This window comes from Natrix helvetica, assembly GCF_964273705.1.
Source record: "Natrix helvetica genome assembly, chromosome: 4".
NCBI lineage: Eukaryota > Metazoa > Chordata > Lepidosauria > Squamata > Natricidae > Natrix > Natrix helvetica.
This window is the reverse complement of record NC_138550.1, coordinates 153,835,822-153,861,326: the sequence shown is the minus strand read 5'-3', so window position 1 is coordinate 153,861,326 and position 25,505 is coordinate 153,835,822. Positions and strand designations below refer to the sequence as shown.

Below are 25,505 nucleotides of genomic sequence, written 5' to 3'. Positions count from 1 at the left end.
TCTGTGATGGGCCCAGCCCTCTGGAATGACCTCCCCCCCGACATTAGGACAACTACCGATCTTCGCTCCTTCCGCACGAAACTCAAGACCCACCTGTTCCAACTAGCTGGCCTGGCTTGAATTACAACTACATTTTCTAATCCCCCCTGGACAATTTTAAATCTAAACTAACTGATTTTTTGGGTATTTTAATTGTTTTAAATTTTATTGTGTTGTTTTTAACTTATGATTATTTATTTATGAATTGTACAATGTTTTGATTACCTCCTCCTTGTCATTTATTTGTATATTGAGTTGTACGCCGCCCCGAGTCCCTTTGTGGAGAGGGTGCGGCCTATAAATTGAATTAATAAATAATAAATAAATAAATAAGTCATCAGTCACATGGTCCAATCAAGTTGCTGGCCAGTTGCTTGGTTACTTTGCTCCTCCTCTCCCAGCCACCTGTTGGAATGACCTTGGTTCCCACAGGAAAAATTCTTATTTTGACTACAACACCCCAACTAACTATTTCCCTCCCCCTCCCATTCTAGTGGCAGCCCTGAAGCCTCAAAGATGGCCCCAGCCAGGTTCACTTCAGGGTTGACATTCCTTATTATTCTATGTTTTACTATTCTCTTCCTAGAACAATAAATTAACTTTGGCAAAATGCAAAAATGATTCACCAAAGACTCTTATTTCAATTAGATAGCACAGGCTCTTGAACTGTATGTAGTTGTTCCCACCAACAATGGATTTTATCTGCAGACCAGCGTAGGAAAATTTTTGCTTCAGTCCTCAAAATCTGTTTTGCAGGTGGAGATTTCTGGGAAGGAAGTAGATAGTTCTATTTTATAACCAGAAGTTCACTCGTAAACTTTGGATTTCATTCAATATGCTCTGTGGATCAATTGCAATATCGTTTTATAAAATTCCCAGTAATGGAATAGCAGGGAAAGGAAATAGATTTTAAAAAAAAAACAGGAGACCCAACACAAGTAGAATGCCATTACACTTTCTTAAACTTCGTCTGTGATAGGGGAGAAGAACTGTTAGGTAAGTCTTAACAGAAAATACTTTGAAGGCTATTATCATGATATCACCTATTATAATTAGGTGTTTTCAGATGCAGTATTAGGATGCTGATAACATAGGGAAACAAGGAGGAGTTAATTGCAAGTATTCACAAGGAAGTACTATATTTTAAGGAGTTCACAAATCTATTCCTGAGTCAAATGATTTTCTGTTCAGAAATAAATGTGAATTGGAGATTATAATTGTCCTTGGTCACTGACACCCATCCATGCCACTAGGTGGTAGCATTTATTCTTCAAATGCAACTGTCAGCCACACCTGAGTTGCCTTGTCAGACCCAGGGGAGTGGCATTGGATGGTGCTCAACCATTATTTCAAATTGATTTACCAATGGTTGATTGACATAAGAGCTTGACAGAGCCCTCTCTAATAGACCTCTGTGTTAAGCTGAGGGGGGGAAAGCTAAATGCAGATTTCCTTTTTCTTTCTTTGCTTTTTTTATTGCTGATTATCTGCCTCATTTACCACTGGAAGACAACTGAATTTTCTTAAAAGTTCTTACGGTTTCCCTTTTTAAAGCGTTGCCCCTAATCACAATAGGAGAGAATATTTGTAGCTCAAGATTGAACCGTAGGGTCCTTGGTGATCTCTGAGCTTGGTTGTTTACTTGCAGACATCATAAAACATCTGCAAGAAATCAACCAAGCTCAGAGAGCACCAAGGACTCCGCAATTTTATAACATCCCCATAAACATCATTCTTTGTAGTTCAAGACCATGTTCTTTTGTGCCCAGCCTTGTTCAACCATTTGATTGATTATATGCCACCAAGTCGGAGTCAATTCTTATAGAATCTCATAGGGAATATCATCACAGCCACTATTCTGATTTTTGTAGTAATAGACACATCACAGCATCTGAATATATTTTCCAAGGCCTTCATTGCAACTCTTATCAAGTGTTAATCTGCAGAGTATATCTTGACTGTCTGTCCTTTTGATGGTTGATCCTAAAAGGCAGGAGCTTTCCATCACTTTATTGTCTTCATTTTCACTGTATCTAAGGCTGTATGTGCTGCCATGACGGCAGTGGTGGGATCCTGCCGGTTTAACAACCGGTTTGGTGATTGCGCGCTTTGCACGTGCACACAGTTTTAAGAAAAGTTACCATATTTTTCAGAGTATAAAACACGCCTTTCCCCCCCCCCACCTGCAAAAAGAGGGTGAAAATCTGGGTGCATCTTATACACTGAATACAGCATTTTTGGCCTCCTGAAATCCCGCCCCCTTCGCAAAAACGGACGTGCAGAGGGTTTGGGAGGCCTGCAAAGTGCTCCTGGGGGTTGGGGAGGACAAAAACAAGTGAAACATGGGCCGATTTTTGTTCTTTTTTGCCCATCCAGCCACCAGGAACACTCTATAGGTCTCCCAAAGCCGAGCCTGTTTTTGGCAAAAAAAGTGCACATTTTCACAAAAAACAGGCAGTTTTTTGTTCATTTTTGTCCCCCCCCCCCCCAGGCCCCAGGAGCACTTTGCAGGCTTCTCAAACTCTCTGCATGCCCCGTTTTTCACAAAAATGAGGCATGCAGAGGGTGTGGGAGGCCTGCAGAGTGCAGAAACTTTTTTTAAAAAAATTACCTCTTCAAAATTTTGGTGCATCTTATACTCCAGTGCGTCTTATACTCCGAAAAATACAGCTTATCGTCACAGCTACCGGTTCACTCGAACCGGTCCGAACCGGCTGAATTATGCATTATGGTTACTAGACTCTTGTGTAGGGGCTTGAAAAAATCCTGTCTACTGCAGCCTAAGGTGTGGACCCGATTCTTTACACCTGACACATTCCAAGAAAAAAAAATCATTTATTTCAGTGGAAATGAGGCTGCACAACCGTAGGGAAATTGGGGGCATTTTGACTCAGAATTCAACATGCATTCACCTTGTTTTGACTATCTCCATATAGTATTCACAACATAACATATTTCAATCTTTGGGTCCATTCAGGGGTGAAATTCAGCAGGTTCTGACAGGTTCTGGAGAACCGGTAATGGAAATTTTGAGTAGTTCGGAGAACTGGCAAATACCATCTCTGGCTGGACCCAGAGTGGGGTGGGAATTGAGATTTTGCAATATCCTTCCCCTGCCATGCCCACCAAGCCAAGCCCACCAAGCCACGTCCCCAGAACCGGTATTAAAAAAATTGAATTTCACCACTGGGTCTATTGTTTACAGTCTAGCATTTTACCTTTGACTGTAACTGGAAGTACTCCTGGTTTTTTTTGTTTTTTGCCAGGGTGTGGAAGAAGCATCTGTTTAGTCTCCTCAGGCTTAGCATCTCATTTCCTCTGAATTTGTCCACTCCACACCACTAATTTTAGCAACCCCATCTGTGCAACAAGCTTGTGACAAGGCATTTAAGCAATTAGCCATGCCACCTATAAAATGCAGCAAACACAGTGACTTTTTCATTTGTTTTAAGACATCAAAACTAACCAAAGAGAAAAGGAAACAAAGTATTCTCTCCCTCCCTCATAGAAACATCTGGTTCATAGTTTGGGGCTGAAGAGAATGTCATGTCACTGGGGCAGGTCTGAATGGTTTTCTCACCTGCCCCAGGTCAGAACTGGAGGTTCTTTGGTAAGCCTATCTTTGAAATGGGAACCTCCTTTTTTTCCTGACATAAAAAAAAAGTCTGAATGTTTCAAAATGGCCTTATCTGTACATAAATTGTATACATCTATAGGAAACAGAGTTTGTGAGTGGTTTCTTCCTAGGAGGAATGTTCACGCTTTCAACTGCCAAGGAATGTGTTTTGATTCTTTTTGTTACCTTCTTCACTTACAATATCCTCAGGTATTCATACATATACAAGTATTCATCTTGGTCAGAGTATAAAACACACCTTGGCTTTATAATTCGGTTTTTCTAAATTTAACTTTTTTTCTAGCAGTTTTTAAAACTTTTTATTGTATTGTAAATTGCCCAGAGTTACAGTGTCAATGAGATGAGCAGTAGAGAAATTTTAGACGGATGGATAGCTAGACAGATGATAGATAGATAGATAGATAGATAGATAGATAGATAGATAGATAGATAGATGATAGATAGATAGATAGATAGATAGATAGATAGATAGATAGATGATAGATAGATAGATAGATAGATGATAGATAGATGATAGATAGATAGATGATAGATAGATAGATAGATGATAGATAGATAGATAGATAGATAGATAGATAGATAGATAGATAGATAGATAGATAGATAGATATGGATGGATGGATGGATGGATGGATGGACAGATAGATAGATGTTAGATAGACCGAGATAGATAGATCGTAGATAGATAAATAGATAGATGATAGATAGATAGATAGATAGATAGATAGATAGATGATAGATAGATAGATAGATAGATAGATAGATAGATAGATAGATAGATAGATAGATAGACAGACAGACAGACAGACAGACAGACAGACAGACAGACAGACAGACAGACTGACTGACTGACTGACTGACTGACTAGGTCGGTAGGTAGGCAGACAGATAGACAGACAGATAGTAGATAGATAGATAGATAGATAGATAGATAGATAGATAGATAGATAGATAGATAGATAGATAGATATGATAGATAGATGATAGATAGATAGATAGATGATAGATAGATAGATAGATAGATAGATAGATAGATAGATAGATAGATAGATAGATGATAGACAGACAGACAGATTGATTAGGTAGGTAGGTAGGTAGGTAGTAGGTAGGTAGGCAGGCAGGCAGGGAGGCAGACAAATGAAGAGAAGGACTAGGAGTGACTTCATAGCAGTCTTTCAATGTTTGTGGGGTTGCCACAGAAGAAGGGGTCAACATATTCTTCAAAGCACTTCAAGGCCAGACAAAGAAATGATGAATGGAAATTTATCATAGAGTGATCCAACATAGAACTAAGGAGAAATTTCCTGACAGTGAGAACAATTAATTGAATGGCTTTCCTCCAGAAGTTGTGAATTCTCTATCACTGGATGAACTAATTGCTTCCTGCAAAGGCTCACGTACATTTGCTCCTCTTTTAGGACTTATGGGAGAGGCTAATTATCTCCAAGCTTTACTCCTGAGTTGCCCTTTTTTCCTTAATTGTTTTTGCTTCTGGCAGCTCTATGCATGAGGAAACTGGGAACAGGCTCACACTGTTCTTCTGCCTTGCTGATGTCAGACACCGGAGGCCACGGAGGCAGCACATAACTATGAGATGGCCCTGGCCCCCTCTCTGCCTTTAATGCAGAGCCCTCGTCCTAGCCTTCCCCAGACTCCAGGACTGGCCCATGTTCCTCTGACTCTGCTGCCAGCTCCACAGACTGCTGGAGGGCCACAACATCTACCTTTTGTTCCAGCTCCCGCCAGGGACTTAAAAGGATCCCCCCCCCCCCAGCAATGGTGATATCACCAGCTAATCCTTTCAACCCCAAAGTGCCTCAGTGCTTCTGACATGAGTGTGATATGAACAGGAGAAATTTTATATGATCTGGTTTCCTTATGGAGTTTTATGTGACTTATTTAATGGCAGTGTGAGGATCTGAATCCTCAACCATCAGATGATTGGAAGACTAATGATTTTCTAGACAATGGCCTAAGAAGGAAAACTGATGCAGGAAAAGAGCAAGCAGAACTGATAGGTGGTATAAAATGTGTTATCAGTTTGGAATTGTTGCATTGCTACAAGAGACCCAAGTCCAGCTCCCATGAATTTTGTTGACCGTTATCTGGTGCCAAGTTAGCACTGACCATTAGTTAACTAGATTCTTATGTATAGGTAGCAATAATAAACCCTTCTGTGCTTTGAACCCAATGAATAATCCTGGTATTTGCACTTGACAATTGAAGGCAAAAACTACAGGAGAATCAGTTTGTTAGACATGCCCAGAATGGCGTTTGACAGAATTCTGAATGGGTTGAGAAGTAGTGGAAGACCAAGAAAGTTGTGCAGGGGTTGAGTTGGTGTTTTCCTTAAGAAGAGCTGAGTGGTTAAAAAGAACAAAAGGTAATATATGAAGTAGCGTAGCTGTTAATTTATATGCTTCATTTATCCATATTAGCAAAAAATTTACTTGTGTAATATTTAACTGAAGATGGATCAATAGTAATGTCTTTTCTAAAATTAAATTACTTTTAGTGTAACAGATATGATAACCAAGGTGGGGACAATTAAAGAAGGTAGTAAAACATACTCAAAGGTTTCTGGTAGAAGTTTGATGAATTCTCCCATAAGGGCTTTTCTGGAAGTAGCATCAGGGGAATAATTTCTGTATGTATCTGAAAAAATTCTCCATCCTACTTTGGATGATAGCTCAGACTGTGAGTTTAGGCATAAAAGTCAAAACTTATTTCCCACTAACTCAAAAATGAGCTCATGATGTACATTTGGTTAATTATTCTGAGATGTAAAAGTACTGCAGTTCAAACACAACTGCAAAATTGATGTGACTAGAATTTCATAATCTCTTCCTTGTCACCTCCATTAATTTCATATACCATTCTTTAAATGTCATCAGTAGCTCGATGAAATGCCACTGATAGTACTGGCAATGCTTCAGTATGAGAATATTTTGATCATGCCTTCATAAAATCTAAGATTTAGGAGTGGGAGCAGGGATTATAGACAATCTAGTCCACTTTCCATTTTCCTTCAGGGCAAACCACAGAGTACATCCAATTGATGGCTACCACAACTGATGCTTGGAGATGTCCAAGAAACTGATACCCTGGTTGATTTGCTTTTGTGGGGATACAGCAACGTTGATCATGAGCTCTAAAGGCAGGAACAAGGTTAAGATTTTTTAATGTTAACCATTATCTAGTAATGGCTAGAATTTCATTATGGACTTTTCCTATGCCCTCAGCAATAGCCCTTCTCAAAATTTAAGAACATGTGTCACCTTGGTTGAGTTGGTGATCATTGGATGTTCATCTACAGGTGTGTTCTTAAACATGAGTTTCTTAAATGGGAGAGGGTACTGCTTTATTGATATAGGCTCTAGAGTCATTTGGCCTTCCAATTATTTGTGTTTGTGTGTGAGAGAGAGGGGGGGAAGAGAGAGAGAGAGAGTCTTGATTTCTGGCAACCATCCGGGCAACTTTTCTTGGCAACATTTTCTGAAGCAGTTTGCCATTGTCGTCTTCTTAGGACTGAAAGAGAATGACTGGACCAAAGTCATTCAGTTGGCTCTGTCCCTAAGACAGTACTACAACTCATGTTTTCTTGGTTGTAAACTGGTACTTTTAACAATTGCATCGAACTGTGTATTCTTACTGTTTATCATTTGTAAGATACAATGGTGTTGTCCTTATCATTTTTGTGCCTTCCTCTAAGCTAAGCTAAGTTCTTTGTGCCTCTAAATGTCTTCTCTGATAGATAACGACTGTCCGGGAACTACAAACCAAGGTATTTCTCATTTGCTACCTGCTTTGAAATCTTCAAGCTCTTCTCCTGAGCTATATTGTTAACATATGTTGTACCATAAGACCTCTTAGTTTTAAGATTATTTAACTTTCGAACAAAATCCTGTTTCCTACTGAAAATTATTTTTGTAGTTCCTTCTCTCAAAGGTTGTCTTCTTGAAGTGATTACCCACTGGAATTTGAATACTTCATTCTTTAATATTGCCAAATGTATCTGCTTAATCATTTGCGTAGAGATTGAACAGTTTATCTAATTAAATGTCAGCATATACCATACCAATGATGATTAAATATATTCCCTGAAATGTGTCTTGCAGTTACCAAGACAAAAGTGTCTTATGCTATGTATGCTAATTAGACCATCGCTGAAACAACATCTGGGTCATATACTCCTATTATAAATAACATTATCATTTTTGCCAACTCCTCTATCTTTGCCAATAATAGTATGTATACACAGTACAATACTTTCTTAAGACTAAGTTGTTATGTTAAGACTATATTTCCGTGATGGTGAACATATGGCACATGTGCCACAGGTGGCATGTACAGCTCTCTCTGCGGGCACGCGAGCTGTCACCCCAGCTTAGCTCTGCAGCTTAACTCCATGGAATATAGAAGTGAGGACTAACCTTTTCATTGCTGTGTGCCAAAAGCACCCATGATGCATGCATGAGCACCTCCCGCCGGCCAGCGGGTTTTCAGGTCGCTGCCACACATGTGTGGGGGAGAGGGTACGTGGAGGGTGGCACACAAGGGGGCACGCAGTAGCGAAAAGGTTAGCCATCACTGCTACATTTCACGAATTTGATAAAATCAACAGCAATAGCAATACAATACAATAGCAGAGTTGGAAGGGACCTTGGAGGTCTTCTAGTCCAACACCCTGCTTAGGCAGGAAACCCTATACCATTTCAGACAGATGGCTATCCAACATCTTCTTAAAGACTTCCAGTGTTGGGGCATTCACAACTTCTGGAGGCAAGCTGTTTCACTAATTGATTGTTCTAACTGTCAGGAAATTTCTCCTCAGTTCTAAGTTGCTTCTCTCCTGGATTAGTTTCCACCCATTGCTTCTTGTTCTACCCTCAGGTGCCTTGGAGAATAGTTTGACTCCCTCTTCTTTATGGCAACCCCTGAGATATTGGAACACTGCTATCATGTCTCCCCTGGTCCTTCTTTCTCTTAAGCTAAACATACCCAGTTCCTGCAACCGTTCTTCATATGTTTTAGTCTCCAGTCCCCTAATCATCTTTGTTGCTCTTCTCTGCACTCTTTCTAGAGTCTCCACATCTTTTCTACATCGTGGTGACCAAAACTGAATGCAGTTTTCCAAGTGTGGCCTTACCAAGGCATTATAAAGTGGTATTAACACTTCACATGATTTTGATTCTATCCCTTTGTTGATGCAGCCTAGAACTGTGTTGGCTTTTTTGGCAGCTGCTACACACTGCTGGCTCATATTTAAATGGTTGTCCACTAGGACTATCTATTTATATATATACACGTCTTTGGTAACGCAGCTCACCAGCTCAAATCCCTCTGCAACTCAGACTAACACAAGCACAACCAGGCCCCCACCCAAACAGAACACGCCCCCATCCAATCAGAGCACAGCCAAACTCCCATCCAATCAGAGCACAGCCAAGCCCCCTACCAATCAGAATACACCTCCACCCAATCAGAATGCAGCCAAGCCCCCACCCAATCAGCTCAAACCCCCACTGGCAGTTAAAAAGAGGAACCGGCTGAGATCTCACATTGCTCCTGGAAGCACCAAGCCGGAAGCACCAGCCTGAAGATGATGAATGAGACTTCATCGAAACGTCGCAAAGATACTTCCAATTCTACGCGGGAGAAAACCCGAACAACCAAAGACGTACATACAAACACCCGCGAAAACCTCAGAAAACATATATATATGTTTCCTTACACGGGAAAAGACCCGAATACAACAAAACCAGCATACCTACACCCGTGAAAATCTACGAAAACATTATATATATGTTCATAGTGTTTTACAGCCTTCTCTAAGTGGTTTACAGAGTCAGCATATTGCCCCCAATAATCTAGGTCCTCATTTACAAACCTCAGAAGGATAGAAGGCCAGTCAGGATCGAACTCCTGGCAGTTGGCAGAATTAACCTGCAATACTGCATTCTAACCACTGACTGCGCCATTACGCTGTGGTGGATCCCAGGAACTGTGTGATCCAGGCAAGCTTCAGTAATAAATTAGTAACCACAGGACTCTGAGTTATATTCAGTACCAAACTAGCAGCAGAATGGAAAGAATCTATTTATAAGTCTTTTCCACCATTGGTAAATGCCCTCTCATAAATAAATATTTTTTTAAAAAAAAGGCTGGCTGGAACATTCTGATTCATGGTCCTTTGGCTGGAACTTTAAAACTTTGCTTCCTTCCATATAAAGAGAAATGTATTTAAATTCTCTAAGAGTAATTTTTTGCCTTGGTGCTCAAGAGAGATTTCTTGTTTATTTTGTTTGTTTGTTTTATTGGATTTATATGCCGCCCTTCTCCCAAAGAACTCAGGGCGGCGTACAGCATTAAAAAACACACATTACAAAACTTAAAAGAAAATTAGAAACAATCCAAGAAACAAACTGAATTAATATAACACTAACATTTTAAAAATTGGATAAAATTAACAGGCCAGGCTGGCTTGCTGGAAAAGCCAACTTTTTAGGGCGTGTCGGAAGGACCGGAGGTCGGGGATTATGCCAAGCTCCGGGGGCAGCTCATTCCAGAGGGAAGGCGCTCTCACAGAGAAGGCTCTCCCCCTGGGGGTCGCTAGCCAACACTGTCGCTAGGCCAACTCGGTGGGATCGTACTGGATGGTGGGAGGTCTCGCAGGTACCCTGGGCCTAAGCCATGGAGCGCTTTAAAGGTCATAATTAGTACCTTGAATCGCACCCGAAAACAACCCGCAACCAGTGCAGGCCACCTAAAAGGGGTGTAACATGGGAGCACCTAGGTACCCCCATGATAACCCACGTGGCCACATTCTGAACCAGCTGAAGCCTCTGGGTGCTCTTCAAGGGCAGCCCCATGTAGAGAGTGTTGCAGTAGTCCAGGCGAGAAAGGACGAGGGCATGATTGACTGTGCATAGAGCATCCCGATCCAGGAAGGAGTGCAACTGACGTACCAGGCGAACCTGGTAAAAGGCCCCCCTGGTCACGGCCGTCAGGTGTTCTTCTAAACTAAGACGTGTGTCCAGGAGGACTCCCAGATTGCGTGCCCTCTCTGAAGGGGCTAAAATTTCTCCCCCTATCATCAAAGATGGAACAAGATGCACAAATCGGGATGACGGAGACCACAGCCACTCAGTCTTGGAGGGATTGAGCTTGAGCCTGTTCCTCCCCATCCAGATCCACACAGCCTCCAGGCATTGGGACATCACATCGAGGGCATCGTTTGGGTGGTTTGGGGTAGAGAGGAAAAGTTGGGTATCATCAGCATATTGATGATACCGTACCCCAAAACCACGGATGATCTCGCCCAGCGGTTTCATATATATATGTTGAACAGGAGGGGTGAGAGAATCGACCCCTGGGGCACCCCACAAGTGACGCGCCTCGGGGTCGATCCCTGCCCTCCAGTCAACACGAACTGCAACTGATCCAACAGGTAGGAGGAGAACCACTGTAAAATGGTGCCCCCCACTCCCAACCCCCCGAGTCATCGCAGTAGGATACCATGGTTGATGGTATCGAAAGCCGCCGAGAGGTCTAATAGGACCAGGACAGAGGAACAGCCCCTGTCCCAGGCCCGCCAGAGATCATTGACCAACTGGGGAAGCTGACGTGCTACCACACTCTCGACAACCTTCGCTTCTTTGCTAGGAAACAATTAGCTTGTGGATTTACTTCTACTGTGTTGTCTATTTCCTCCCCTGCCTGCACTATACCAAGGTTGCTTTACGAAAGGGTTGGGGATTAGCAATAGGAAGCAATAGGAAGTACGGTGCAAACTAGCTATAATATGAACTGTTTCTGCTGCTCCAGGCTACTCACCTTTCAGCATTTACCTTTCAGCAATTTCACCTTCCCTTGGATGAAAAAGTAGGTGATTTACCAAAGAGCATTCGTGAACCCTTGCGATGTGGGGTAATTTTCTCTGCTGTGCTTGTTGCTAGAAAACCAATCTATTTTTATGGCTGTCTATATCTGGGATATTTCTGGCTAATGAAACAGTTCCATTTGTTATATTTATATTCCCCCCCCCCCATAGGTTTCTTTTTCTTTTCTTTCCCTTAACCGAAGGAGTTAAGCTAATAGAAAGCCGGTCTAAAGTCCCAGGCACAGTGTTTCAGCCAAATTATTTTTAAAAGCCATATAATTCCAACAGAAAATCTATGCCCTGGAAATGAAAAGAAAGGGATGAGCATGACAGCATTTTCTCAGTGGGAAAATGGAGAAGAGTAATACCAGAAGATCATTTATTATTGAAACCATTCCGAAGCTGGATAATATGACTTAAAACCAAACCAGGCAAAAACCTTCACCTACGACAGGTAGTCCTCAACTTACGACCACAGTTGAGCCCAAAATTTCTGTGGCTAAGTGAGACACAGTTGTTATCTAAATTTTGCCCCATTTTACAACTTTCGTTCCCGCAGTTGTTAAGGGAATAGCTGTCTTTAAGTGAATCACTGCAGGAACTGGATATTGCTAGAGAAAAGAAGGACTTGGAGTGATGACAGAAGCGTTCCAATATTTAAAGGTCTGCCACAAAGAAGGAGTCAACCTATTTTCCAAAGCACCTGAGGGCAAGAAACAATGGTTGGAAACTAATCAAGGAGTGAAGCAACCTAGAGCTAAGGAGAAACTACCTAACAGTGAGAATGATTAATCAGTGGAACCAGGGGTGGGATTGAAAAATGTTACCAACCAGTTCTCTGCCCGGTTGGTGAATGGACGTAGCCATGGTGGGTGTGGCCTACTCAACCTTCTGCACCACACTGGAGGGAGTTTTGGCCTCCCTGTGCTCTGGAGGCTTTCCTCAAGCTTCTGGGAGAGTGAAAACGGTCCCCCGCGGCCTCCGGAGACTGGAAACAGGCCCGTTTCCAGACTTCTGGAACTTCCAGGAGGCCCATTTGTCATCCTCCCAAAGCCTCCGCGCAGGCCCTGCGCTTACCTGGCATGCAGAACGGGCAGCATGGAGACTCCTGGGAGGGGAGGGGCGAGGTGGGCGGGCCCAGCCAGTCCTTGCAACTACCGGTTCAGAAAACCGGATGTAAAATTAACATCTGGTTCACTCGAACTGGTCCAAAGTGGCTGAGTCCCACCCCTGAGTGGAAGGGCTTGCCTTCAGAAGTTCTGGGTGCTTCAACACTGGAGATTTTAAAGAAGAGACTGGACAGCCACTTGTCTAAAAGGGGAGTCTCCCGACTGGACTAGAAGACCTCCAAGTCCCTTCCAACTCTATTATTCTGTAGTTACTAAGTTATTAACAGTTGTTAAGCAGTGGTGGTATTCAGCCGGTACACACCGGTTTGGGCGAACCGGTTGTTAAATTACGCACATACACCCTGGCTATCAAAGTGAATCCTGGGCGCTAAGCTCCAATGGAGAAACGGACAATGGAGTAGCCAGCACAAGGGAATGAGAAGGCCACTTTCCCTCAATTCTTCTCCCTGCTCCCCTCCTTCCCTCATGTTGGCCGCTCTGTTTCCCGTTTCTCCATTAGCACAGCATCCAGGATCCACTTTGATAGCCGGGGGGGGGGTAATTTAGCAACTGGTTCACCCAGGGTAAAGTTGGCCATTGCAGGAGGCTCATGTGCACTGGAGCTGGAGGATGGGGATGGCCTATGCCTCCCATGACAGCCAACCTGACCCTGGGCAAACCGGTTGCTAAATTATTTGAAACTCTCCACTGTTGTTAAGTGAATCTGACTTCCCCATTGACTTGCTTGTCAGGAGGTTGCACAAGGTGCTCCCATGATCTCAGGACACTGCATGGATTTTGATCACGTGACCACAGGGATGCTGCAATGGTCATAAGTTTGAAAACTGGTCATAAGTCAGTTTTTTTCAGTGCCATTGTACCGTCAAACCGTCACTAAGCGAACTTTGTAAGCAGGGGTGTGCTTCAAAAATTGCAGCAATGGGTTCGCTGCCCCGTTGCTGGGTGGGTGTGGCCATGGTGGGTGTGGCCTAGTTGGCGGGGGGAGGGTGTTTTTTGACCTCCCCAGGTTCCGGAGGCTTTCCTCAAGCCTCTGGGAGAGTGTATACTGCTTCCCCCGGGCTTCGGAGGCCCTCTGGAGGCGGGAAATAGGCCCGGAACCTCTGGTAGGCCCATTGTCCCCTCTCTCCAAGCCTCCATGCGGGCCCTGCACTTACCTGGCATGATGAATGGGCCATGTGGAGACTCCTAGGAGGGGCTGCGTGGGAGGGGCTGGGTGGGCGTGGCCAGCCAGGGGTGCATTTGGGGCAGTGGTGGGTTCCTGCTGGATCGCACCAGATCGCGCGCGCTCCGCTGAGGAAACATCTCCGTTCCCAGCCGAGCTGGTGGAGCGCAGGCAGGCGTCGTTGCTTCACCAGGGGCGGGGCAAGACTGTACTTCCGGTTTCAGCGCCGGAAGGGAGCGCGAGAGCCAGGTGGAGCGCTGAAAGGGAGCGCGCAAGCCAGGTGGAGCGCTGAAAGGGAGCGCGCAAGCCAGGTGGAGCGCTGAAAGGGAGCGCGCAAGCCAGGTGGAGCGCTGAAAGGGAGCGCGCAAGCCAGGTGGAGCGCTGAAAGGGAGCGCGCAAGCCAGGTGGAGCGCTGAAAGGGAGCGTGCGCGATCTGGTGCAATCCGGGAGGAACCCACCACTGATTTGGGGGCTTGCCGAACTGGGCAGAATCCTAGCTACAGGATCACCCGAACCTGTGCAAACCCCCAGCAGCCAACCTCTGGGTAAGTGGAGCACTTCCTGTACTTTAGCAGGAAGCTGTGAATGCTAGTTAAAATCCCCATATTCCTGCTATCTGTACTGCACGAGAAGCGTAAGAAGGAAGCATTGTCTATACAGTTGAGCATTCATATATAGGCTAGCCAGAGGATATCCGGCAAACTGACAAGCTAGGCAGACCACTTGAGATTTATCTCCATTTGTCTTTTAACATCAAGGCTGAAATAAGGCATTGTGTGCTGCCTGGGGCCAAGCATAAAACAATGCTCTCCCCCATAACCAGTCATTGCTGGTCTCTTAAAAAGGAAAAATTACCACCACGTTCACACAGTCTCTGCAATGTGGAATCAACCAAAGCTCACCAAGAGAGGTGTTTGAACTGAACAAAGAAAGAAAATGCTGTTTTGCACTTTCTCTAGGTCAGTAAAGAGGGGAAGTTATGGCCTTCTAAAGAAATTAATGCATAAACTCCGAGCAATTGATATAAATACCCTATTTTTCTCCACTGTGGTACTCCTTTTCCCTCCCTCCCTCCCTCCCTCCCTCCCTCCCCCCCCCCTCTCTCTCTCTTTCTCTCCCTTCTCTCCCTAGTATGTCGTCTTAAAAATACACAAATATATCACGTTTTATAGATCCCTAGAGTAGGGGGATTCTTTCAGAGGCCTTCGCTAATTATTTAATTTACTGCTATATTTTGCTGTATTCAGCAGCCAATGCATCTTAGACCGTCTTTGCTAAGCAAAGCATCTTTATCAAAGAAAAACTCTTTGCAAATTCTGCTTATTGTAAGCTTTATGGGGGGGAAATATCGCCTTGTTGTGGAATTGCCTGTCTTGGAAAATCCAGATGCCCACTAGATAGCAACAAAGAGAGATGGAAAACTGCCACTGCCATCTAGTGGACCATGGTATTTTGCAGCCCACATTTGGTAGCTTTAAAGTTTGGTTCTTTCTCTGATTCCTTTTTACTGATTCTGGACTATATAATGGGAGGGGTAGAGGGAAGGGGGGAGGAAGAGTGAGAGGGAGAGAATGAGAATGAGAGAGAATGAAAGAGAACAAGAATGGTGCAATGGACTAGAGGTGGAGCTGTCGCCTCACAATCAGGAGCCTGTGAGTTTGATCCTAGGTAGAGGCAGATATTTCTCTCTCTGAGCACACGGGATATTTCTGATGAAAAAAACTCCACATTGGCGACAGGAAGGGCATCTGGCCACTCAGTTCCATTCAGTTGCCCAGACAACATTTTTAAAAACTATTTCTAATTTTGTAGGCCAACTTGAGAGGCTTCAAGCCAGAAGAGTTGTCTTTATTAATAGACTAAAAAAAAAAAAAGATTTAAACAGATGCAATTTTTTTTGCAAAAGAATGACACTACCTTAATTTTTTTTCATGCTTGAAGTAACAAAGACACTTTGGATACATATTTAAGGGCTCCCTCATACCCCATCAAATTTCTACATCAAAATCATTTATAAAATCACACCTTCTCATTACACATAACCTTCATTAAAATGACTTCTTCCACATATTTTGTTTAGATATTTTCTGTCTCTTTTTACACACAAACACACACACACACACACACACAATATCCAGTCTAGTGAAAATCCCAATAATGTAAATCAGAATTATTATCTTCATTTGGTAGAGGATTTTTTTTGTAGAATATGGAAGATGTACCCTATTTGCATAATAACTGACTGTGAGCTTCTGCATATTTTTATTCTGATCTCAACATGGAATTGAATATTTAAAAAACAAATCTAACACCACCACCAAATGGCTTTTTCTTTTGTCACATATTTCAAATGCCTCCTCCTCCTTTGGACTGTTCAAAATCTACAGTGTCAGCTGTCATAATCTTTCCTTTCTTCTTTCCCAAATCATTTCTAAGGAGAAATATAAAGCAATTCTTTACAAACTTTCCCCGAATGCCATATTAAATAGAAGGAGGAGCTTGGTTGAACAAAGAGTGAGATGAAACGAGAAACAGAAAATGTTATGTCTTAGCCTCGGAGACGTGGCTCCGTCTCCGAGTCTCGCCATTGGTCGAGGCGTGCACGCGGCAAGAGCAGGAAAGTTACTGCGCAGTGATTGGCTACTGTGGGACAACCTGCATATAAATTGCTGTCACGTGGGAACTGTTCAAGCTTGTTGGTTCTGGAGTTGCTGTTGCGTTAGCTGTTGCAATAAAGCCTTGTTATCCGAGTCACTGCCTTACCTCAGTCATTGCCACCACTTTAAATATAATATTGGTGACGAGGGTGGGATCTTCTGAGGCATAGGAAGAGCTGTATCACGTAAGAAAGATTTTTTTTTAATTAACACAAGGCTTTCCGGCTAATCGCTGAGGCAATCTCCTCAGAACGTGTCTTTCTCAGAATGGCCACTTCGAACAATTTCGCACCATTTGCGCCAGGTTTAGAGTCCTGGGAGGCTTACATTGACCGTTTCGAATGTTTCCTCGAGGCAAACAATCTGGCCAACTTGCCTAGTGAGGGAAAGAGAGCCCAATTCCTGAATGCTTGTGGGCGCGAGATGTTCGGAACAGCCAGAGCTTGGCCGCACCGCAACCAGTCCAGTCCCTATCATGGGAGACTCCGTTGGCAAGACTGCAGAACCATTATGCCCCAACTCCATCGCGCATAGCTAGGCACTATACGCTCCAACAAAGGCTACAGAAAGAGGGGGAGTCAGTGAACCAGTACGTGGCTGCTCTCAGAGGTGCTGTGTTGCACTGCAATTTTCCTAGATGACTCCTTACTTCAGCAATTCATGTGAAGGGTGACCGATTCGAGACTGAGTTGCCGTTTGTTGGCCCATTCTGAGGTCAGCCTGCAAGCGGCATTAGATGAGGCTCATGCCTCTGAGATGCCCAACGAGTCCTCTGCTGAGATTGAAAGGGGTCAAGCCGCGGCTCCCCCTGCATTACCATCTACTAAGACTGTGCCTATTCATCACGGGGAGGTGGACGAAGGATGAGGCTGGCGTTGACCACCTCAAAACAGCAGACGGCGGAGCAGGCTGCTCACGAATGAAATTACCTCAGAGCCACTGTGCTGGTTGTGGCAGGAACCATGCCCGTGCCTGGTGTTGTTTCAAATCAGCTATTTGCCACAACTGTGGGAAAAAAGGAAATTTGGCTAAGGTGTGCCACGCACCATCTCCTTCTCAAGGTCAACCAGCTGACCGTTCAACTTATCGCAAGCCAAAGTCACGGTCTTACAGACCTCAGAGGACTGTTTTGCAATTTTTCATGAACACTGGCAGGTTGTTCTGCCGAACAGCCAGACCAACGCGACATCAGGGAATAAAATTTATCTGTGTCCAACTCGAGGGCAAGCCCTGTCGCATGGAGGTGGACACCGGCTCTTCAAAGTCTATTGTATCCTGGTCTACTATCAAGTGTTTGGTGCCTTCCCTATCAAAGAAGCACCTGTCACCTTGCTTTATTAAGTTGCGGGACTATCAGGGGAACTACATTCCAGTAGTAGGCAGTGGCCGGTTCCAAGTGGTCACACCAAGGTTTGAGGGCAGGCTTCCCCTCATCGTCATCCAGGGCAACCTCCCCAGTCTACTGGCTCCATTTGATTGTGTGGGGATTTTAAATGCACGATAAGCAGGAGTCTCCAATCGAACCCCTACCTGTCCCTGTAGTACAGGAACTGCTTCATACGTTGGGACGGGGCTCCATTTTCACCAAACTGGACTTTGCTCAGGCGTATCAGCAGCTTCCTGTGGATGCTGCTGCTGTGGAAGCGCACATATTGTCACCCACAGGGGAGCTTTTAAATGCCAGCGGCTCCACTTTGGTGTCAGTGTAGCCCCGGGCATATTCCAGAGCTTCATGGAGTGATTGCTCCATGGAGTTAAAGCTTAAGCCTTCTAAGTGTCAGATAGGGGTAACTGAAATGGCATTTTTGGGGTATCCATCCAAGGGCATCCATCCTACCACCTCAAAGATAGCAGCCATTAAGGAGGCTCCTGTACCAACCAATAAGGCCCAATTGCAAGCTTTCCTTGGGCTCCTAAATTTCTACTCCATGTTTTTGCCCCATAAAGCCTTTGTAGCGGAGTCTTTGCATTGGCTCCTTGATAGCAGGGCCACTTAGAGATGGGGTCATAGGGAGGCAGCCGCTTTTGTGGCTGTAAAGAAGCTTTTAATATCCAATGCTGTCCTTGTCCAGTATTGCAACCACCTTCCTCTGACGCTCACATGTGACGTGTCACCATTTGGGGTGGGTGCCGCCCTGAGCCACAAGCTTCCAAATTGGTCTGAGGCGCCCCTGGCGTACTTTTCAAGGACTTTGTTCCCTGCGGAACGAAATTATAGTCAATTAGACAAGGAGGCATTAGCAGCGGTATCTGGAATTAAACAATTCCACAACTACCTTTATGAACGTTTCTTTGAGTTAGTGACAGACCATAAGCCTTTATTGGGTTTATTGGCATGTGATAGACAAACTCCTTCTATCTTATCGCCCTGTATGTCCCATTGGGCCGTATTCCTCGCTGCTTACAATTATAAGCTGATTTATCGGCCCGGAAAACAGGTGGGGCATGCGGATGCCCTAAGCCGTTGCCTCCTGCCAGTGACCGAGGCTGACCCGGATCCTGAACCTATGCTTTTACTGATAGAGGACCTCCTGGGTCCCTTAACAGCCACAGAGGTTGCCACCCATTCAGCTAGGGATGCTACTCTAGCTCAGGTTTTGGATTGGGTAAGGAGGGGTTGGCCGCAGACGCAGTTTACCTCGCAGTTCCTGCCATTCAAACACAGGCAGCATGAACTGTCGGTACAAGAAGGGTGACTACTGTGGATCCATAGAGTGGACATTCCTCCTCAACTTTGGGAACCTATCCTCTACTGTCTGCACGAGGGGCACCCTGGAATAGTCAGGAGGAAGACCCTGGGCCGGAGCTACGTTTGGTGGCCTGGCCTGGATCAGGATATTGTGCATTGGGTGGCTAGGTGTCAGGACTGTCAGCAGTCCAGGCCAGCTCCCCCTGCAGCACACCCTAAGAAGTGGGAGAACCCCAAGACTCCCTGGGCTATGATCCATTTGGATTTTGCAGGGCCATTCCACGGACAGATGTTCCTGGTAGTGGTTGATGCATATTCAAAGTGGGTGGAAGTCGTTCTAATGCCATCGACCACTACCGAGGCTCTGATTAGGGCATTGCAAAAGATGTTCGCAATTCATGGGTGCCCGGACGTATCGGTATCCAATAACGGGGCCCAGATGACGAGTTAGCCCAGTCGCGGGCAGTTCCCCTGGAGAAGTCTCCTCCTCCTCCTTCTCCTGCGTCAGTTCCAACCAAGCCAAGAAGATTGCATATTTGCAGGATTACGCATGCGCCAGACTGGTGAAGAGGGGTGTTATGTCTTAGCCTTGGAGACGTTGCTCCATCTCCGAGTCTCACCATTGATCGAGGCGTGCGCGCGGCAGGAGCAAGAAAGTTACTGCGCAGTGATTGGCTACCGTGGGACAGCCTGCATATAAATTGCTGTCAAGCGGGAACTGTTCAAGCTTGTTGGTTCTGGAGTTGCTGTTGCGTTAGCTGTTGCAATAAAGCCTTGTTATCCGAGTCTCTGCCTTGCCTCAGTCATTGTCACCCCTTCAAATATAATAGAAATTATCAAGCAATAATATCCAAATCCTTCAGCTGAAATCAGAATAAACAGGACTTATTCTTCCTTGACTTAACAGATCAAGAAGAGAAGAGCCACAGAAGTTTATAAATTGTGGACCTGTTTTGCAAGGAGGTGGGGAACAATTATTATTGCTGGACCATATTAGTATTCAACCAGGCGGGATATTTTATTCGTATGCTTGATATTTTGATCCATGCACTTTCCTCCTTTGATTTAGTCTTGTATTCTTTTTTCTTTGATCTTATATTTCAACTTTGGAAATAAATAAAAATTTATAAAGAAGAGAAGAGCCACGGTAGATGTCTATCTGTGTCAGGATGGCCAGCATTTAATGAAAAGGACTATACAAAGTCTTCAGAAGAGAAGCATATGGGAATGTGAACAGGTAGCTGTCTTTGAATCGTTAATGCAGCTGCTCCTGTCTCCATATGTACATATGTAACATCTTCATTTACTTGGGAAATGATGTTTCTTCCAAGCAAGATGGCAACTTGATGATGTTTGACTAGTTTGTTGTGGACTTCAGAGCTTGAAAGAGAAACCTCATGAACGAGTGTTGTGATTTGGTCTCACGAGATAGCTAAGCCTTTTATGAGCCTTTTTGTATTTTTAGAAGAGAATACCAATAGTTCTTCTGTGCATTTGAAGCAGCACAGTGCAGGACAGTACAAAGCCTTGGGTTTGACACAGGTGAGAAAAATAATAACAACCAGAGCATTTTCTGTGTCCTAATCAATAGGAAGCCCTGACTTCTACCTGTTATTCTTTAGACTTCTGCTTAAGTCCCAAATTCTAACAACATGACAAGTATTTAGCTTGACATGTTCAGATCAGAAATATACACACTTATTCACGGGCACGCAGTGAGTAAAGTATGACTGAGTTACTTTCGTGTTGACACATGGTTGCATCTAGGTAAAGAAACATGGACAAGACACAAAACCACAACCATGGCAAATAAAGCAAACACTACAAAAAGATTGCCCCAGCATCTTAGTTACCCTGGTGTGTGTGAGAGTACCTTTGAATCAATATTGAGTCATGCTGACTCCTTGGACAAATCCCTCCAGTTTCTTGGCAACTTTTCGAAAGTAGTTTGCCATTGCTTTCTTCCTAGGGCCGAGAGAGAGAGTGACTGGCCAAGATCACCCAGCTAGGTGTATGCCTAAGGTGGAATGAGAACTCACAGTCTTCTGCTAGTACAGGAGTGGCTCTGGCTCCCCAGGACGTGGTGTTAAATCTCTTAGCCTTCACACTAACATAGCGGGTGCCATGTTGATCCTGATTGAAAGGTTCAGTTCTGCAAAGTTTTGGTGTCAAACTTCTCTTAGCAAATGCTAGATCTGGAATCCAGATATATCAGTTTAATTATATAGGGGGAAACCATGGGTGAAATGCTACCAGTTTGGGCCAGTTCACCCAAACTGGTAGTAAAAAATGCTACTGGTTCGCAGAACTGGTAATAAAAAAAATATCATTTTAAAAAAAAAGTTCCTATGATCGCACGGCGCACAGCCAAAAATGGGTGGGGGAGGGGGCTGAGAAAGAAAGAAGGAAAGAGAGAGAGAGAGAGAGAGAGAAACAGAGACAGAGAGAGAAAGAAAGGAGAAAGAAAGAAAAAGAAAAAGGGAGGGAGGGAGAGAAAAAGGAGAGGAAGGAAGGACTACAACCTCGCAATAGATGCAGTTTCAGAGGATAATCCAGGGCTGAAAGGGACCTGGAGATCATCTAGTCCAACCCTGCTCTGGCAAGACATTGTTAAAGTGAGTTTCTGTCTTTTGACACACACACACCCTCCAGTTACATGACCCCACCAAGCCATGCCCACCAAGCCATGCTCACAGAACCGGTAGTAAAAAAAAATGTAGATTTCACCACTGGGGGAAACAGACAAAAATTAATGCAGCCCTTAAGAAAGAATTCCAGCAAGTGCTACAGTATATATTAAAAGCAAGCCCTATTTAGCATGAAACCAAGGTACAAACATCTGCATTTTCTTCCTTCGTTTGCATCTTTTTTTGTTATGGTAATGACTGGTCCCCTTTGGTTTGAGGCTATGGGTGTCTGCCTTAACTGACTCTCAGACTCATCCAACACTTAGATTTCCATGCATGGAAGTGCTCCTCTGTCAGCATCCTTCTGGTCCTTTCTTCTTAGAAGCCTGGTGATTGAGGCCGACTCTCCAGCACTGGTATTGACAGGTCTCCGGGTCATCTCCCTGCAGAGGCAACGAGACAACTTGCACAGCCAATTTGCTGCAGCCAACTCACCATGACCAACTCGCCAGGGCCAACTCGCAATGGAACAATTTAACAATTCTATTTAATTATCTACAATAAATAAAAAAATTATTTTAATGTCTGCCATTCAGATTTCATTCTGTACCTCCTTTTGTATTCTTTCTTTAATGATTCTAGTTCATCTTTGATATTAGCGTAACTCTTGTCCCATAGTAAAATACCATACCATACAATGCAATATAATACAATAGCAGAGTTGGAAGGGACCTTGGAGGTCTTCTAGTCCAACCCCCTGCCTAGGCAGGAAACCCTATACCGCTTCAGACAATGGCTATCCAACATCTTCTTAAAGACTTCCAGTGTTGGAGCATTCACGACTTCTGGAGGCAAGCTGTTCCACTGATTAATTGTTCTAACTGTCAGGAAATTTCTCCTCAGTTCTAAGTTGCTTCTCTCCTTGATTAGTTCCCACCCACTGCTTCTTGTTCTACCCTCAGGTGCCTTGGAGAATAGTTTGACTCCCTCTTCTTTGTGGCAACCCCTGAGATATTGGAACACTGCTATCATGTCTCACCTAGTCCTTCTTTCTATTAAACTAGACATATCAAATTACTGCAACCATTCTTCATATATTTTAGTCTCCAGTCCCCTAATTACCCTTGTTGCTCTTCTCTGCACTCTTTCTAGAGTCTCCACATCTTTTTTACATCGTGGCGACCAGAACTGAATGCAGTATTCCAAGTGTGGCCTTACCAAGGCATTATAAAGTGGTATTAACACTTCTCGTGATCTTGATTCTATCCCTCTGTTGATGCAGCCTAGAACTGTGAGTTGTGAGAATAGTGAGTTCTTGTAGTGAGTTGGCTGTAGCAAATTGGCTGGGGTGAATTGACCATGGTGAATTGTTGTAGACCACTGTGGTGAAGAATACCGGGAGTCACTACTTCCCATCACTCTTTTTTCTTTCCTGTTTTTCTTTAACTTTTTTTCTCTTCTTGAACCTTTTGCTTTTTCTTTGCTTCCCCCCCCCCTTTTTTTTTTCTTAATAGCAGAATTAGAAGGGAACTTGGAGGTCTTATAGTCCAACCCCCTGCTCAGGCAGAAAACCCTATACCAGTGATGGCAAATCTTTTCGGCACCGAGTGCCCAAACCAGAATGTGTGTGCATGCGTGTGCCAGAGCACCGGAAACCCAAAGACCAGCTGGCTGGTGTGTGCATGCATGTGCCAGCCAGCTGGTCTTTGGGTTTCCACTGCAGCGGTGCTCAGGTGTGCTCAAAGACCAACTGGCCAGGGCGCATGAGTGCCCCAAAAACCAAAATAACAGCTGGCAACGGTGCGTGTGCCCACAAAGAGGGCTCTGAGTGCCACTGCTGGCATGTGTGCCATAGGTTCGCCATCCCAGCCCTATACCATTCCAGTCTCTTCTTAAAAATCTCCAGAGATGGAAAATCCACAACTTCTAAATACAACCATTCCACTGGTTAATTTTTCTCACTGCTAGGAAATTTCTCCTTTGTTCTAGGTTGCTTTTCTCCTTGATTAGTTTCCATCCTTTGCTTCTTGTCCTATCCTCGGGTGCTTTGGAGAATAGCTTGACATACGGGCACCCTTTTCTTTGTGGCAGCCCCTTAAATATTGGAACACTGCTATCATGTATCATTGCTATCATCTAACTGCTGACAGTTAGAACAATTAATCAGCGGAACGGCTTGCCTCCAGAAGTTGTAAATGCTCCAACACTGGAAGTCTTTAAGAAGATGTTGGATAGCCATTTGTCTGAAATGATATAGGGTTTCCTGCCTAGGCAGGGGGTTGGACTAGAAGACCTCCAAGGTCCCTTCCAACTCTGCTATTGCATTGTATTGTATTGTATTGTATTGTATTGTATTGTATTGTGTTGTATTGCATTGCATTGCATTGCATTGCATTGCATTGTATTGTATTGTATTGTATTGTATTGTATTGTATTGTATGTCACCCCTAGTCCTTGTTTTCATTAAACTTGTTCCAATTCCTTAGTTACTTCGTTAGTTTCTTAGACACGACATTGCACCTGCCACCATTTCAAGCACCAAATCAGGATAGCCCTGCCCTTCCTGATAGAATGCTCTATCCAGCTGTGATCCCAGTATCATTGTAGAAATTTAATCAGCTTATTTTAATTACTGTTGTTATTTAGTATGCAGTGCGAAGATGGTCTCATTTGCCTACTGGCCATTCTTTGCTTTGATTATCTTCTGCAGTAATTTCAATATGCTGTTGGCATTAAAAGGAGGTTAAACAGATTCATGAAGGATAGAGCTATTAGTAACTGCTGGTGATGAGTGTTCTACACTACCTTCAGCATCTTCAGTGGTAGTTGCTAGGGAATATAATGGGGGGGTGCTTTGTCATAGCTGCCCCTCCCTCCTTATGCATTTGACAGCCCCTGGTGGGAGCAGAGTCCTGTTCAGGTGAACAGGATGTTGGTCTGATTCAACACAGTTGTTCTTAGAACAATACACAATGTTCTGTTTTTAATGAACCAGGCGATGTATGGTGTTCTGCAAAGCAAATTTTTAATACAAAATCTGAAAAACCAAAACATGCCATCAAGATTCCAAATATCAGTCTCACTGCTTTCTTGTGCTGGTTGCAATTATTTTCTATTAATGTCAATCCCAGCTATTGATGACAAGATGGTAAGTTGTAATTAATACCCACAAACACTGTGTCAGCTTGCCGACTAACACTATGCAAAGCAGGAAACTAAACGAGCACATAATTATACATGGCGCTACCCAAAGTGCAAAGAGATTAATTCGGCAAGGACTGAATTGTACAGAGGCCCTTGCCACATTTACGCCGAACGCTTTCTGAAAGTATAGCTGTCCATTTCAGTTCATTAATAATGCATATTTTAAAGCAATATTCTGAAATGTTGTTTTTTGTCATTCATTTCACGTCCAAGCTTATCTGAAGCGGGAGGTTTGATGTCAAGGGACAGCAGGGCAGAAGAACTGACAACTTTAAAGGCTGAAAGACAGAAGTAACAACTTAGCAGCCTTGACCTAGGTTGGAAACAAGGTGGAGTCTGCAACCACATAAGATAGAAAGCTAGACAGAATCTTCCTGCCATAATGTGTTACCATTGTGTGAACCTGCATAGAGGTATCCATTAACAAAACCTGATGTTAGCAGAAAGGAAAAACCCAGTGGGGGGGTCAGTCCTTGAA

General features: G+C 44.0%; 1 protein-coding gene across 4 annotated transcripts in view; it reads left to right on the top strand.

Moving 5' to 3' along the window:
- SAMD12 (sterile alpha motif domain containing 12) overlaps window positions 1-25,505 on the top strand; it is a 315,705-nt gene that overhangs the window by 191,758 nt on the left and 98,442 nt on the right. The window contains exon 5 of one of the 4 annotated variants that reach the window (XM_081950865.1): window positions 22,206-22,401. The exons of 2 other annotated variants lie outside the window; for them this stretch is intronic. In XM_081950865.1, coding sequence (XP_081806991.1) covers window positions 22,206-22,216 — 11 coding nt within the window. In that variant the 3' untranslated portion in view covers window positions 22,217-22,401. Of the gene's footprint in view, window positions 1-6,708; window positions 6,823-22,205; window positions 22,402-25,505 lie in introns of those variants that run through there. One more of the 4 variants, XM_081950863.1, reaches the window with a different exon arrangement.